Source organism: Diabrotica undecimpunctata, chromosome 10, assembly GCF_040954645.1.
Source record: "Diabrotica undecimpunctata isolate CICGRU chromosome 10, icDiaUnde3, whole genome shotgun sequence".
NCBI lineage: Eukaryota > Metazoa > Arthropoda > Insecta > Coleoptera > Chrysomelidae > Diabrotica > Diabrotica undecimpunctata.
The window spans coordinates 72,679,605-72,692,463 of NC_092812.1; the positions used below are offsets into that span (position 1 = coordinate 72,679,605).

Sequence of the window (12,859 nt, forward strand, 5' to 3'; positions counted from 1 at the left end):
CTCCATTATTCGTGTTTCCAAGAAAGAACATGAAAGTGGAATTATTAGATGGATCGCCGCCTGGCTCTATTGCAGCTTGCCATCTATCAGGTTGGATTCAGCAGCACATTTTTTCCCAATGGCTACAGCATTTCGTAGCTCACGTGAAACCATCCCGTGAAGACCCAGTGCTGCTTATTCTTGATGGTCACTACAGCCACATAAGAAATATAGATGTGATAGAAGCAGGACGTGCAAATTTCGTTACAATTTTGTGTATCCCGCCGCACAGTTCACACAAACTACAACCTCTAGATTTGTCTTTTATGTCACCATTTAAAACATATTATTCGCAACAAATTGAGATGTGGTTAAGGCAAAATCCTGGACGCACCATAAACTCGTATCAAATTTGTAAGCTTATGTGCCCGGCATATTTGAAAAGTGCTACTGCAGAAATTTCCGCGAATGGTTTTCGCAAATCTGGAATATATCCTTTTAATAAAAATAACTTTTCTGATCACGATTTTATAATGGAGAGACAAAGAGAAAGAACACCACCACGCATAAATCAAAATCATGGGGAAGTATTACCAACAAGAGGTCAGTCAAGACCAGAACCACAAAGCATTATCGAAAGAACACCTCCAAAACATAACTTAACAAATAAATCATCCAATGGAAATGCAACTGAAACTACGGCAACTATGATAAGAGCTGAGGATATTAGTCCACTGCCTTCTTGCAGTTATACCTCACAAACAAACAAACAAAAAAATCCTCGAAAAGGTTCTAGTTGGATAATAACTAGTACACCTTATAAAGATGAACTTAAACGAACTGTAGCCGAACAAGAAAGAAAAAAGTCTTTGAAAGAAAAGAAACCAAAAATAAGCAACGAATTAAATCAAGTCAACAGAAAAAAAACTCCACGCCAAAAAAAGCAAAAGAAAAAAATTGAATCGAGTAGTAGTGACACTTCACATCCTGGTGATGACCTTATTTTGGATGATGATTCTGATATGGATGTAGACGATGAAGATGGAGACACAGAATGTATGTTTTGTGACAGTTTATATTCCGAAGATACACACGGTGAGAAGTGGATAAGGTGTATAAAGTGCTTCAAGTGGTGTCATGAGATGTGCGCCAATGCTGATAAGAAGAAAACCTATATTTGCGACTTTTGTCAAGATGTGTAACTATTCTTATGATGAACAAAATGGTGTCTTAATTTCGGATAGGGTATCCGAAATTAGGAGCCCTAAAATTTTTGACATACAAAAGCACTAATTTTATTGAACAATATTTTTTGTAAAAAAGATTTTCAATAAATTGTCTATGATAATAAAATTAGTTTCTATATTACTCTGCAAGTACTCTTGAGTAGATAAAAGTTTAAAATGTGTTATTAGGTGAAAAATATGACACTAATTGTAAATGGTATCCGAAATTAGGCTACTTTCCCTTATATTGAGCCAAATCTGATTGCTGAGGCTGATACACATTTGTATCAAAGCGTCATCAGAGTTTTCAGAAACTGAAACGTCTATATCCGAATTTTCCAGACATTCAAAAAGTCTTTCATGACCAACTTCCTGTCTCAAAGATTTTTTATTACCAAAGACAGCTGAAACAAAAAAGTCTAATATAATATAATAATATAAAAGAAATAAAATAAGACTTACAATCAATTTAATTTTACTACCAAAACGACCGGTTTCGCTTTCTACACTTTGCAAAGCATCTTCAGGTAAAACGGTACAAAGTAAATTAAATGCTGAAATTATAAAATGCCCATATTTAGGGTGCTGTCTTATAAAGATAAAGATCAAAAAAGTTATAGTAATTATGCCAATAATGTCTGTGTTTATTAATATGCATAAATTGATTAGGCGGACAAAGTAAAAACCCACAAATTGGTAAGAGAAAAATCTATTGAATTGTAATAAATTATAACAAACAAAATAAAATACTACTTACATGCCGGTACAAGAATTATTGGTTAATGATTCGTGATACATAGTTCAAACTATCCTGTATTGCTGATGATGGGTGATCTTCAGTTAATATTGTAAGTGTCTGACAATTAACGAGGAAGTTTCTTGAGGGTAGAGATGTTAACAAATGAAATAGGAGTAAGGTATATGTGATTGTTTGTTAAATGCAAGTGATGTTTTATATTATTTAAATTATTAAAAGTTATTTATATTTATATATATTTATTCAAGAGATATATTTTAGAAATGTGTTTTAATTTATTTAATTTTTTTTTTACAATAAGAGGACAGTTGTATGACAATGAATGAAATTAGATGTACTATTTTGTGGGTGTGCAATTTCTTTGACTTGTAATTATCAAATTTTTGATAAAGTGCATTTGATTTCTGTTTTGGCAGAAAATTGTGATGTCATATATGTTAAAATTATAAAACTAAAACAATTAAGGACAATTAGGGACAAACAAAACACAATTAAAAGGACAAAACAGACATTAGATGTTAAAAAGGGGACTTATTGGCACTACATCACTTTGTAGGAGAGGAACTGGTAAAATTGAGTTTTTTTGTTGTCTACTAGTATTTTAAGAGGTAAATTTGACAAGCTAATGTAGGTTAAAGTGTCACTAAGTGTATTTACTTATTTTATACAAAATGCAACGGGTCCATCATGGGCGTATCAAAGGGTCCATCATGAGCGCATATATGCCCATGATGGACCAGTGACGGCTGGTGTGGTAAAATTTTGGGTAAGCCAAGCCAGCAAATTACATATAGCTGTGTCTAATCAGAGGCGGATCCAGAGGAAGGGTCACGGGGACATGACCCCCCCTTAAAAATATTTGAAAACCTACTTATCCTATTGGTGGTAAGACTAAAAGTGCACCAGAGAAAAGTAATCACCCTCAAGTTCCATGATCTCCCCAAAAAAATTTATGTAGCCGCCAGTGTGTGTAATACATTTTTTTTTTGTCTGAGAGTGGGAATCTTCTAAAGACCGTACCATATGAATCGTACCTGGCGTGTGTTGGATTCAGAGTAAACGGAGTACATCTGAACGCAGTTCCCCCTGGGGGCCTTACCTCCAGATGAATCCGTGTTACAATGCCTACCAACTAAACCCACTCTCGGCTTTTCTAGACCGTTATCTCGCGCGCGCAGCCTCTCTGTTTCTGTTCGTTTCTTTTTCTCTCTGTTGCTTATATTGCTCTTGTTTACCCCTGTTGTCTCTCTCTATTTCTATAATCTCTTTTATTTTACATAATATGCAAATATAAATTTATTTTTATTTATAAAAATACTTAAAATTATAAGGTAACTGTAACAGACTTACATTTAATTATGTTATTTGTAAACTAAATAAAATTATGAACTAAAATATACACATAGATTACAAACATATTTTATTATTTATAGAGCAGGTTTATTCTTCTCTCTTTGCTTTGTGCAAATTTGTCAATTAGGTACTCGTTCATAAAATGTGTCGCCCGTTTCCATTAACTGAGCAAGAATGTCTTTCTGGATTGATACAGTAGACAGTGATGAAAGCCGATTGTGCGTCATTGTATTTCGAAGAGATGACTTTATTCGCTTTAAAGAGGAGAGTGGAGAAAGTTCTTTCAACTGAAGCGCTTGTTGCAGGTATTGTAGCAAGTAAACAAAATAACTTATAGCTTTCAGGAAGAATTTCATTGGTTTCGTTATCAAACATACTTTTAATTAGTTCTAACAAACTCTTATCGTGAAAATTTTCACGATGAATAGCAGAAAAAATCATTTCCAGTTCTGTTTTTAATAAAGATTTATTAAAAAGTGGTTCATATGTATCCATCAATGAGATTTCCTTTTTGTGGAAATTTAGCGCCATATTTTGTGAATCTTTTATTATCGCCCAATTCCAGAAATTGAAACTTTTTGTATTCGGAGAAACGTTGCTCTAATTGAGTGATAATATTGTCCAAAATCTCAAAAAAGATCCTTCTAAATTTAGTTTTAGCTTTCTTCAAAAAACTTTGATCTCCGTTATTAGATAAACTACCAGGTAAAATATCAAGTTCACTACGACTTAAGATGGGTTTAGAATTGGTTTCGCTAACAGCAATGTTGAAATGGTTAGAAAATGTAAGGTCATTTCTCCAGCTCTTTAACATTGCAACACATCTGGACACTGAATTGGCACACAATTGAACATCATTATTTTTCTTCTGCAAGATGTTGTAAAAGAGCTCAGTTTGTTGAAATATATCACTAAAAGCATTTAATAAAAATACAAATTCCAAGTCCTCCAACTTACGTTTAAAACCATCTGCCTGCCTAATTGATTTTGCATTTGATTCTGGGCAATTCATTATGTTCTGAAAGACTTGTAACATTTTTTTTCTTTCTTGTGACACAGCATATACTACTTGTGCATTTGAATTCCATCTTACTTCACTATTTGTGGGAATTTGCTTTCCAAGTATTTTATTTTAAAAAATAGGACCGTTTGGACGATTGGTGAAAATAAGCTAGAATACCTTGAAGCGTTGAGAAAAATATTTTGACTGTTGTAATGTTGGAGCAACTTTGCTGTAAAACTAAGTTGAGGCAGTGAGCAAAACAATGGGTAAATATTGCTAATGGTGCAGAATCCCTCACTAATTTTTGAAGTCCATTAAGTTGTCCCGACATAACACTAGCTCCATAGTAGGTTTGAGCAATTAATTTAGCTTTACAGTCAAATTTACCGATTACACTAAACAGTAAGTCACGTAACGCTGGAGCACTTCGGTCTTCCCCTAGATCAAAAAAACCTAAGAAATATTCTTGAACAACGCCTTTTGTGTCCACTAATCTGCATACTATTGAATATTGTGCCCTTTTAGTAATATCGGTTGTTTCATCAAGAATGCATGCAAAAAATACGGAGTTATTTATGGCGTTCTCGATAAAAATATGAATTTCGTCTTTCACTAGATCGATTGGTTCGTTTTGTATCGTTTTTGAGATACCTCTGAAATATATTTTTTTCTGCTAGTGATCATTTAGTTCTGGAGTTGATTTTAATATTAATTCCCAAATCGCTTTAAAATTTCCAGGATTTAGGGAATCATCGGATTCGTCGTGGCCACGGAAAGCCAGTTCCTGTTTCGCTAAAGTACAAGTTAAAGAAACTAATTTTTTAATGATTTCTTTGTTCATTTTAACTTCTGTGTTATCTAATTTTTGCGATTTTTGATTTTTCATCTAGCAAATCGCGAACAGAAATCGCCCTCTTCTGTACATCTTTAAAGGACAGGAAATTACTTAAATGTTCCTTGCAACTGGAATGTTTTTTTAAGGAGGCAGACATATTTTTTAAATCAAAGTATCCTTCACAATTCCATACACATTTCTTATTAGAAAATAACAAACACGGCCTAGTCTGTTTTTCGTAATACGATAACCATTTATAGACATCATATCAAGAACAATTAAAAGTACACACCTTTTTCCCATCTTTTTGGTCAATACTCAATGTTGGAGTAGGCCTTTCATTCATAATAATTTTTTTTCTATCAACTTCAGTTCTTCTAGATAATGGCGATTCCAATAGTGAAACAACAATGTCCAAACACTCACTATCAAAATTACTATTACTGCAACCTGGTAAAGCGTCAGAAGAACTCATTTTTATGTATCAGTTATAAAACGATCTCACTATTCCAAGAAAAATTTTAAAAAATCAACCTCGATCGGCCAAACAACTACTTAGTGCAACTAGTAATAACAGATAACAGTGAAAATTGAACTAATGCTCGGCGATAGTATTGCCATATATAAGTTGCATACAATCAGGAGATATAGAAATCATGCAAATGTGATTTTTTTTTGGAATTTTACGAATTTTTTAAAATTTATTTGGGCAACCGTGCACTTGTTTGCAATTGTGTTGTTTGTTTAAAAATATGTTACAATTATAGATTATGCTACATATTTTTTTATCATAATTTAAAAGAAAATTTACATTACAATTCGATAATTACGTTACAAGTGACAACGATGGTCGACGTAGGCCCGATCGTCTGGTGCCTAAACAGCAAGCATAAACACGACGATATAAATCGTTGTCCGGCAAATTGCTTAACTTGAAACGCTTTTTGTACTGGTATCTTATGTGAGCTGGGTCGGCCAGTTCCGATCGGGCCTATTAATGATATTTAAAATGCCTGAATACAATTCGATGCTTTCTGTGGTAATACAATAACATAGTTGTTTTAACGGACACTAATGTATTGAGTGATTTAGTACATTTAAAAGTTATTTACATGCATTAACATAATTTTTGAATATATGTTTTTCCATTTTAAAGCTCTTAAAATTATTGGGTAGGCCCGGCCTATCCTGCCTACCCCCAAAAGCCGCCACTGTGATGGACCCTTAACAGCAATTTAGTAAACTATGAATAACTTTTGTCATCTTAATTTTTACCAAAATTTGAAGCATTTTCATATTATACAAATAACAAGCTAAAACCTGCTAAGTAAATAATTAAAATTATTATGGAGCTTTTTCCTTAAGGGATCCATCATAGGTCACAGTTACCTCATTCATTAAAATAAATATTGGTTCCTTGGTGTTAGTTAAGTTTAGGTTAAAAATTCAGAGATAAAGGTAAAACCATATATAAAGACCAATAAGTAATTAAATGATGATCAGTGGACCTCAAACAGTGGTTTTAAAATTTAATTCCAATCACTTGAAGTAAAATGATTTAATTTTCTCTATTTTATGTTCAGTAAGAATGTTAGATTTTGTTCTATTAAAGGCAAATGAAATAAATGTATTATTTATGTACAAGGGTGTGTGGAAAGAAGAGGGATGGTCGAATATTTGGCGAAGTGAACATCGGATTAAAAATCTGAAAAACAGATGTTTAGTATTTTTCAAAAATCTAGCGAATGGCCCCAAATTCAATCCCAACCACCCCGCCAGAGCAGATTGGGATTCCTTATAAAAAAAAATAAGTAACTTTTAAAAGGAACATTTTTCGAAATGTTAAGGGCGCTATAATTGGAAAAAACGATTTATCGTGATACCTTAGGAAAATTATAGAAACAGTCTAATATCTCGAGAAATACACCTTTAAATGAAAAACTAGAAAATGCATTTTTAATATTTTTCAAAAATCTATCAAATGGCACTTAACACGACCCCACACTTCCACTTCAAATTTCAAAGTTGCGTCCCCAATCCCAGGGTGTAGGGTGGGGTTCATGTTTGTTGTCATTTGATAAATTTTTGAAAAATATTGAACACATATTTTTCAGTTTTTAATTTGGAAGTGTATTTCTCGAGCTATTAAACTGTTTTCATAATTTTCCTTGAGTATAAAGATAAATCTTTTTTTGACGTGACAACGTCTTAAATTAGGTTGTGGCTCGGAGTCATTCATGAAAAAGTGTAACGCCCGCTCACGTCTGTTACAGTGAGTCACCGAACGAGAGAGAGGCCCGCCGGACCGGCGAATGCCTTGCGTCTCTCTCCCACTCAAACATGATCGGTCCGCTGCGCGCGCAGCACTAAAGAATTAGGCGCGTTGAATCGGTGCGTGCTTCCGTGCTTGTGTCTCTGTCTTTCTCGAGCATTCTTGGCGTTCAAGACACATTACAGCAGAAACACTTCCTTTCATTTCATATTTCTCCTATCATCATCCTATCCTCAACAAAATCACTCAAATAGAAATTAGTTAAGTTTAAGTTTCCATGTACAATGTTTTAGTAAACAAAATATATTTCTATAGTTAAAATTTGTGCAATTCTTATTTTCATTCAATTCCTTGTTCCTATTGTGCAATTTAATAATATTCATATCAATAAATATTCTACCGAGAAAAAGACGTTGTCACGTAAAATCTTCGCCCGTAAAACCGACTTTACAGGCAACCGATTTTTTTCTATTAAATTATAGCGCCATCTATCAGAAATTCGAAAAAATGTATCCAATAAAAGTTACTTGATTTTGCATTAGGAATCCAAATCGCGGTATAAGATTTTAAAGTTGCCCCGCTCCCCGCTCTATGGGGAACGGCTGGAGGGTCGTATTTGGGGTCATTCAGTAGATTTTTTAAAAATATTGAAAACCTGTTTTTCAGTTTTTCGATCCGATGTTCACTATGCGAAATATTCAACTGTCCCAATTCTTTTCACACATCCTATATAATTTATTACACAATAAAATTTGTTTTATAAATGATATTTTAAATATAGTAATCATTCAGTTTACTATACTATACTATGCTAAATACTAATTACTAATTAAGATTACTTAATAAATAAACTAATATAACATAATTTAATCAGTTTTATTTCTTAATATTTCAGGTGATGTTTGCATTTGCATATTGGTATAAAGTAAATAATAAGTTTAATATAAGAATAATCGTTTTAAATAACATTTTACATGACCTGCCGATTGACCATTTATCAGAATTAAATGGCAAACCAGTCTTAATAGATGGTTTCAACTTTAGTCATTTTCTCTTAATAATGCCACATAAGTAGAAAAGCAATTTATACATTTTGATTTTACATAGGACACTGTGAAACCATAGTTTTTAATCTTAAAGCTTCTGATCTGAAAAGCAAAAAATTTTAACAGAATGTATCCTATCACCAACATAATCAACAGTTTTAAAATATTTGTCATCACATATGGGCTTCTATTGACAGAACAAATGAACAGTAAAGTTCTATGCTCATGAATACTCAGACTGTGAAAGATAATATAAAGATTTCCTCCGTTCTATATTTGAAAATTGACAGCATATGCTATTAACTTTGAGTTGCCTTGGACATCATGTGTTCTACACGGTTTGCTGTTTCTCTCACAACATCAGATAACTCTGGTAGTTCAGGTAAGTCTAATGTTATGTGAGCTGATAGACGCTTATATACTGAACTTGTGTCAGATTTTTTCCTTCTAGATTCTTCATATTTTAATTGTTGTTTTAAAAATATTCCATTTTTTAAGTTATCTTGGATATTTTTGAAACTATCTTCAGAATTTCCCATGGCTTTTATGGCTCTAAAAATATATACTTCGTTGCATTTGAAAATACAAGCCTAACATACAACCAACCTTCAGATATTAAATTTGATTAGTAGTATACAAGGTTTGTCAAAAAATGTGATTTTTACATGTATATGAATAATAAAATTTCATATCTGACAGTTGGTTGCATTTTAGGTTAATTGCTTTGGTAATTAAAAAGTACATATATAAGAAAAATTGAAATTATTCTATGTGAATTTGAAACAATATTTTTATTATAATAGATTAGGTATATTGTATTGAGCAATTATTGTCCGAAAGTTATAAAAATGTAAAAGGTACAATGGCCTGCCAATTCTATTTAAAAGTTTGAGCTTTCTTCACTACTTTGTCCACTCTACAGTTGAAAATGGATAGCTGGGCTAACAGGTGAGCTACAATCATAGCAAGAAAATCATAGGGTGGACAAAGCAAACAGAAATATGCTGCAATCTATAAATTTAATTACCAAAATTATTTCTGGAACATATTTAAAGTTTTACAAATGTTAGTAGCTGTATGTAGTTAACAAAAATTGATTACCCTACTGCATATTCTATATCATAACACCTTCCTTGCAGTTCAGTATGTAACTTTTCAACATCAACTCGTCGTTCAACCATGGGATTTAAAGCTTTCCTAACATGTTCCTGTAATCTATAAAATGCTAGGGATGGTTCATTAGCTACTATATGCATATTTTCAGATATTCTTTCTGTTGCTAAAATATATTCAGTTAAGTAATAGTAACATAAAATTCGTGCTTACTTACATTTTCTAACTTTTGTCTCCAAATCAGTATCAGCATTAAATGCCATTTTTGGTATTTCACTTTACTTTTTACTATTTAATTTTTGTTTTGATAAAATATGTGATCAAACCCTGTATTTTGAATTCTGACAACCAGAACCAGAATATTATTATGGCTGACAACCGTATTGTCATGTAAAGGTTGTGACAGTTGCCTATTTTCATAACAATACTTCAAACTTCAAGCAAAGGATAAATTATACACATACACATAATGCAATCATTGCAATAGGCGTACAGTCATTGGAAAAAAATTATACGGCAAAGTTTTTACATCTAAATTAATATTTAATATTCTGTTATATCATATGTTAATAGAATTAGTAAACTTGATAAGTATATAGGAAATAAATAATAACTTGCTGTTTGGAACGTTATTGATGAAAACTGGTATTGATTAGAAAGCATTTATAATCTTCGTTGGAGAAAACCGTGTGGCTAACTGACACCAAGAGCGACCAAGCTCCAAGCTGCAAAGAATAAAGCCAACCAAATGCAGAAATAGACTGAGAAAAGAGAAAGATAGAGGCTTAACTCTCAACTAGGACCTTAGCACCAACAATGATGATGATATCAACTTTAAGTCAGATACATTCTCATTAACTACTTGGGACAATTTCATTGAATTTAGAAATCTCAATCTCCCAAAGATTCAATCGAATCTTTGGAATCATTTCATTATACTAATTATGCTTTTGCATTACACGCGCCTATTGAAAGAACATTAAACGTTGAAAATGTTAACTAACGGTATTGAAATGTTGGGCATTTCCTGGTCTAGATTTAAGAGGCAAATTAGAGAACAGTAATAAAAATTATTATTTGTGTTTGTTTTTTACTATGTTGATTGTTGTACGGTTAGAGTAAGTACAAAGTCAAGGGTTAGATATTGTAGCACTGTTTTAACTATTTTTTTGTAATATGGTTGATCCTACAAACAAATAAATAAAAGTTTACTACGTAACTGGTTTTTCGTAGAATTGTAGCCATCTTCGATGACAATCGGAATCTACCGGAAAGGTATTTCAGTAGTTAAGTATGAAATCAAGATAATTAAATCCTAGAAATCCTCGATTTAAAGACCTTAATTATTGGTTGTACCTTCATAAACTGTAATTTATTTGTCTGGTTTCCAATAAACTTTATGGAGTTTAACATTTAATACAATACTGAACATACCTTAAGTATTTTTAACTTTAACTTATGACGTTACATATGTCGCAATTTCCTTTTCCTTTGGGTTGGTCTTCAGGTTGGCGAAAGGTATGTTAGAATTATTATATTTTATATTTTTGAACTAAGTTACCATCTGCATTATATATTTCAAGATATTATGTTGAAATTTATTGTTTAAGTAGTGTACGGATGAGTTCTAATTCCATGTAGGATCTACATGTACATGTAATGTATTATTAGTTTTGTTACTGTAGTCTGTAGTTCAGCGCAGCAATGACAGTAAGCAATTTACTATATTTTACGTTGTATCTAATTTTAAGTTTTTTTTTTGTGATAAGTACAGAAAATTGATGATTTCGTTGTAGAGGTAGTTATTAAAATTTAGCGTTCATTTACAATATGAATTGTGTAATTATCTGTAAGGTAATACCATTATATCTAATAATTTTTAAAATGGGTGTGGCTCCTTAAACTACAATTTCAGATACAATGCATTGTGAAGTGAATGTTAAAGTATGAACTTATTCGTTTATCCTTCTGTCCATTTTCGGTATCTGCATTTAAAATTTCACATAATATATTCAAAGCAATTCTTGCAGATTGTTATGCTGCAGCTAAAAACTAATATCAACCCTTATTAATGGTACCCATTTTCGTAAAATTGGTGCCATTATATCCTTCAAACTCATACAAATCTAGCGTGTGTGACATATTTTAGTTGCCACTCCTTTCCTGTATTAAATTTCGACCCATTTTCGTATCAGTCAGTGCCCAGTGGTGCCATTATGTCCTTCAAACTCTTACAAATTTACTGTGTATTACATATTTTAGTTGTCACTAATTTCCTTTATTAAATTTCGATAAAAAATTAGATGAAACACAGAAACCTCAAGATTGAAATTGAGGGATGAAGGGTATGCCAAAGAGAGGATTTCGAAAGATGTAAACCAGTGAAAGTTGTGTCCAAAAGGCAGAAGGCAGTGTTATCTGGAGAATCCTTTGTAGTAGCTGTATTTATGTAGTTTTTTTTCCTTTAGAATGGGCTGATCCTCCACATAACAAAGAATTCTCAAGGGACTTGATTTATAATGATATTCACTATTTTCACTGTATTTTGATAGTAGGGTAAGTATCACATTCTGTTTTGTGTAAAATTCCTAATTGCTTTCATTCCTAAATGTTATTCTTTTCAAAAATTATATGCCTATAAAATTATATAGCTCAAAGTTCTAATTTTGGTAGGTTTCTGGTTTATATCATTTAAGTAGTTAAAATGTTCTCACACAAAGCTTCAGTAAATCATGGTCATTTTGGGTGCAATAAAAGTAAAACATCTCAATATAAGATAACCAGATCACTAATCATTTAATCTATTGGTTGGATCATACCTGAACTTTTAAAAATAAAGTGAATATTGTTAACCAATACTGTAGAAACCAAGAATAGGTAATATTTACAGCTGCATGAGATATTAGTTTTCATTCAAGTATATCTCTTTTAGTAGGAGTTTAGTCAGTGTTCACCTGTTGTTGTGCCAGTCATGCAGACTTTCCACTATTTATTTTTAATGTACAGTTTCAGATGTTAAGCATTTTCATGGCAATTTTGACTTTGTTTACAGCTGCTCAAAATGGGAGCCAGGAAATATGTCTCTTGGGCCTCTCTCATTAAATGCTTTCCCTTTAATAACCAACTGAAATAAATCATATCTCTCATTATTTTTCAAAATTTGTCCAAATTACATAATTTTTTTTTTATTGTTACAAGTACTTTACATTATTTTCTGTGGAGAACTTCAGAATTCGTTACTTGATCAACCCATGAGATCCACAGTATTTGTCTGT

General features: G+C 32.0%; 1 protein-coding gene across 1 annotated transcript; it reads right to left on the reverse strand.

Annotated features, from left to right (window-relative positions):
- Window positions 1-1,723: 1,723 nt before the first annotated feature.
- On the reverse strand, window positions 1,724-10,393 carry LOC140452422 (BLOC-1-related complex subunit 8 homolog). Its single transcript, XM_072546674.1, has 3 exons — window positions 9,802-10,393; window positions 9,573-9,750; window positions 1,724-9,023 (listed from the first exon to the last, which is right to left on the reverse strand). Exons 1-3 carry the CDS (start codon window positions 9,845-9,847, stop codon window positions 8,771-8,773), a joined length of 477 nt encoding a protein of 158 aa, XP_072402775.1. The 5' UTR covers window positions 9,848-10,393; the 3' UTR covers window positions 1,724-8,770.
- Window positions 10,394-12,859: the final 2,466 nt, after the last annotated feature.

What these genes read in the sequence shown, in the direction of transcription:
- LOC140452422 (XM_072546674.1), bottom strand. Translation starts at nt 9,847, where the DNA reads ATGGCATTTAATGCTGATACTGATTTGGAGACAAAAGTTAGAAAAT. An exon ending in GGAGACAAAAGTTAGAAAAT is followed by an intron (nt 9,751 to 9,801) that starts GTAAGTAAGCAC and finishes AATATATTTTAG; the next exon opens with CAACAGAAAGAATATCTGAA. An exon ending in GATATAGAATATGCAGTAGG is followed by an intron (nt 9,024 to 9,572) that starts GTAATCAATTTT and finishes ATATATTTTTAG; the next exon opens with AGCCATAAAAGCCATGGGAA.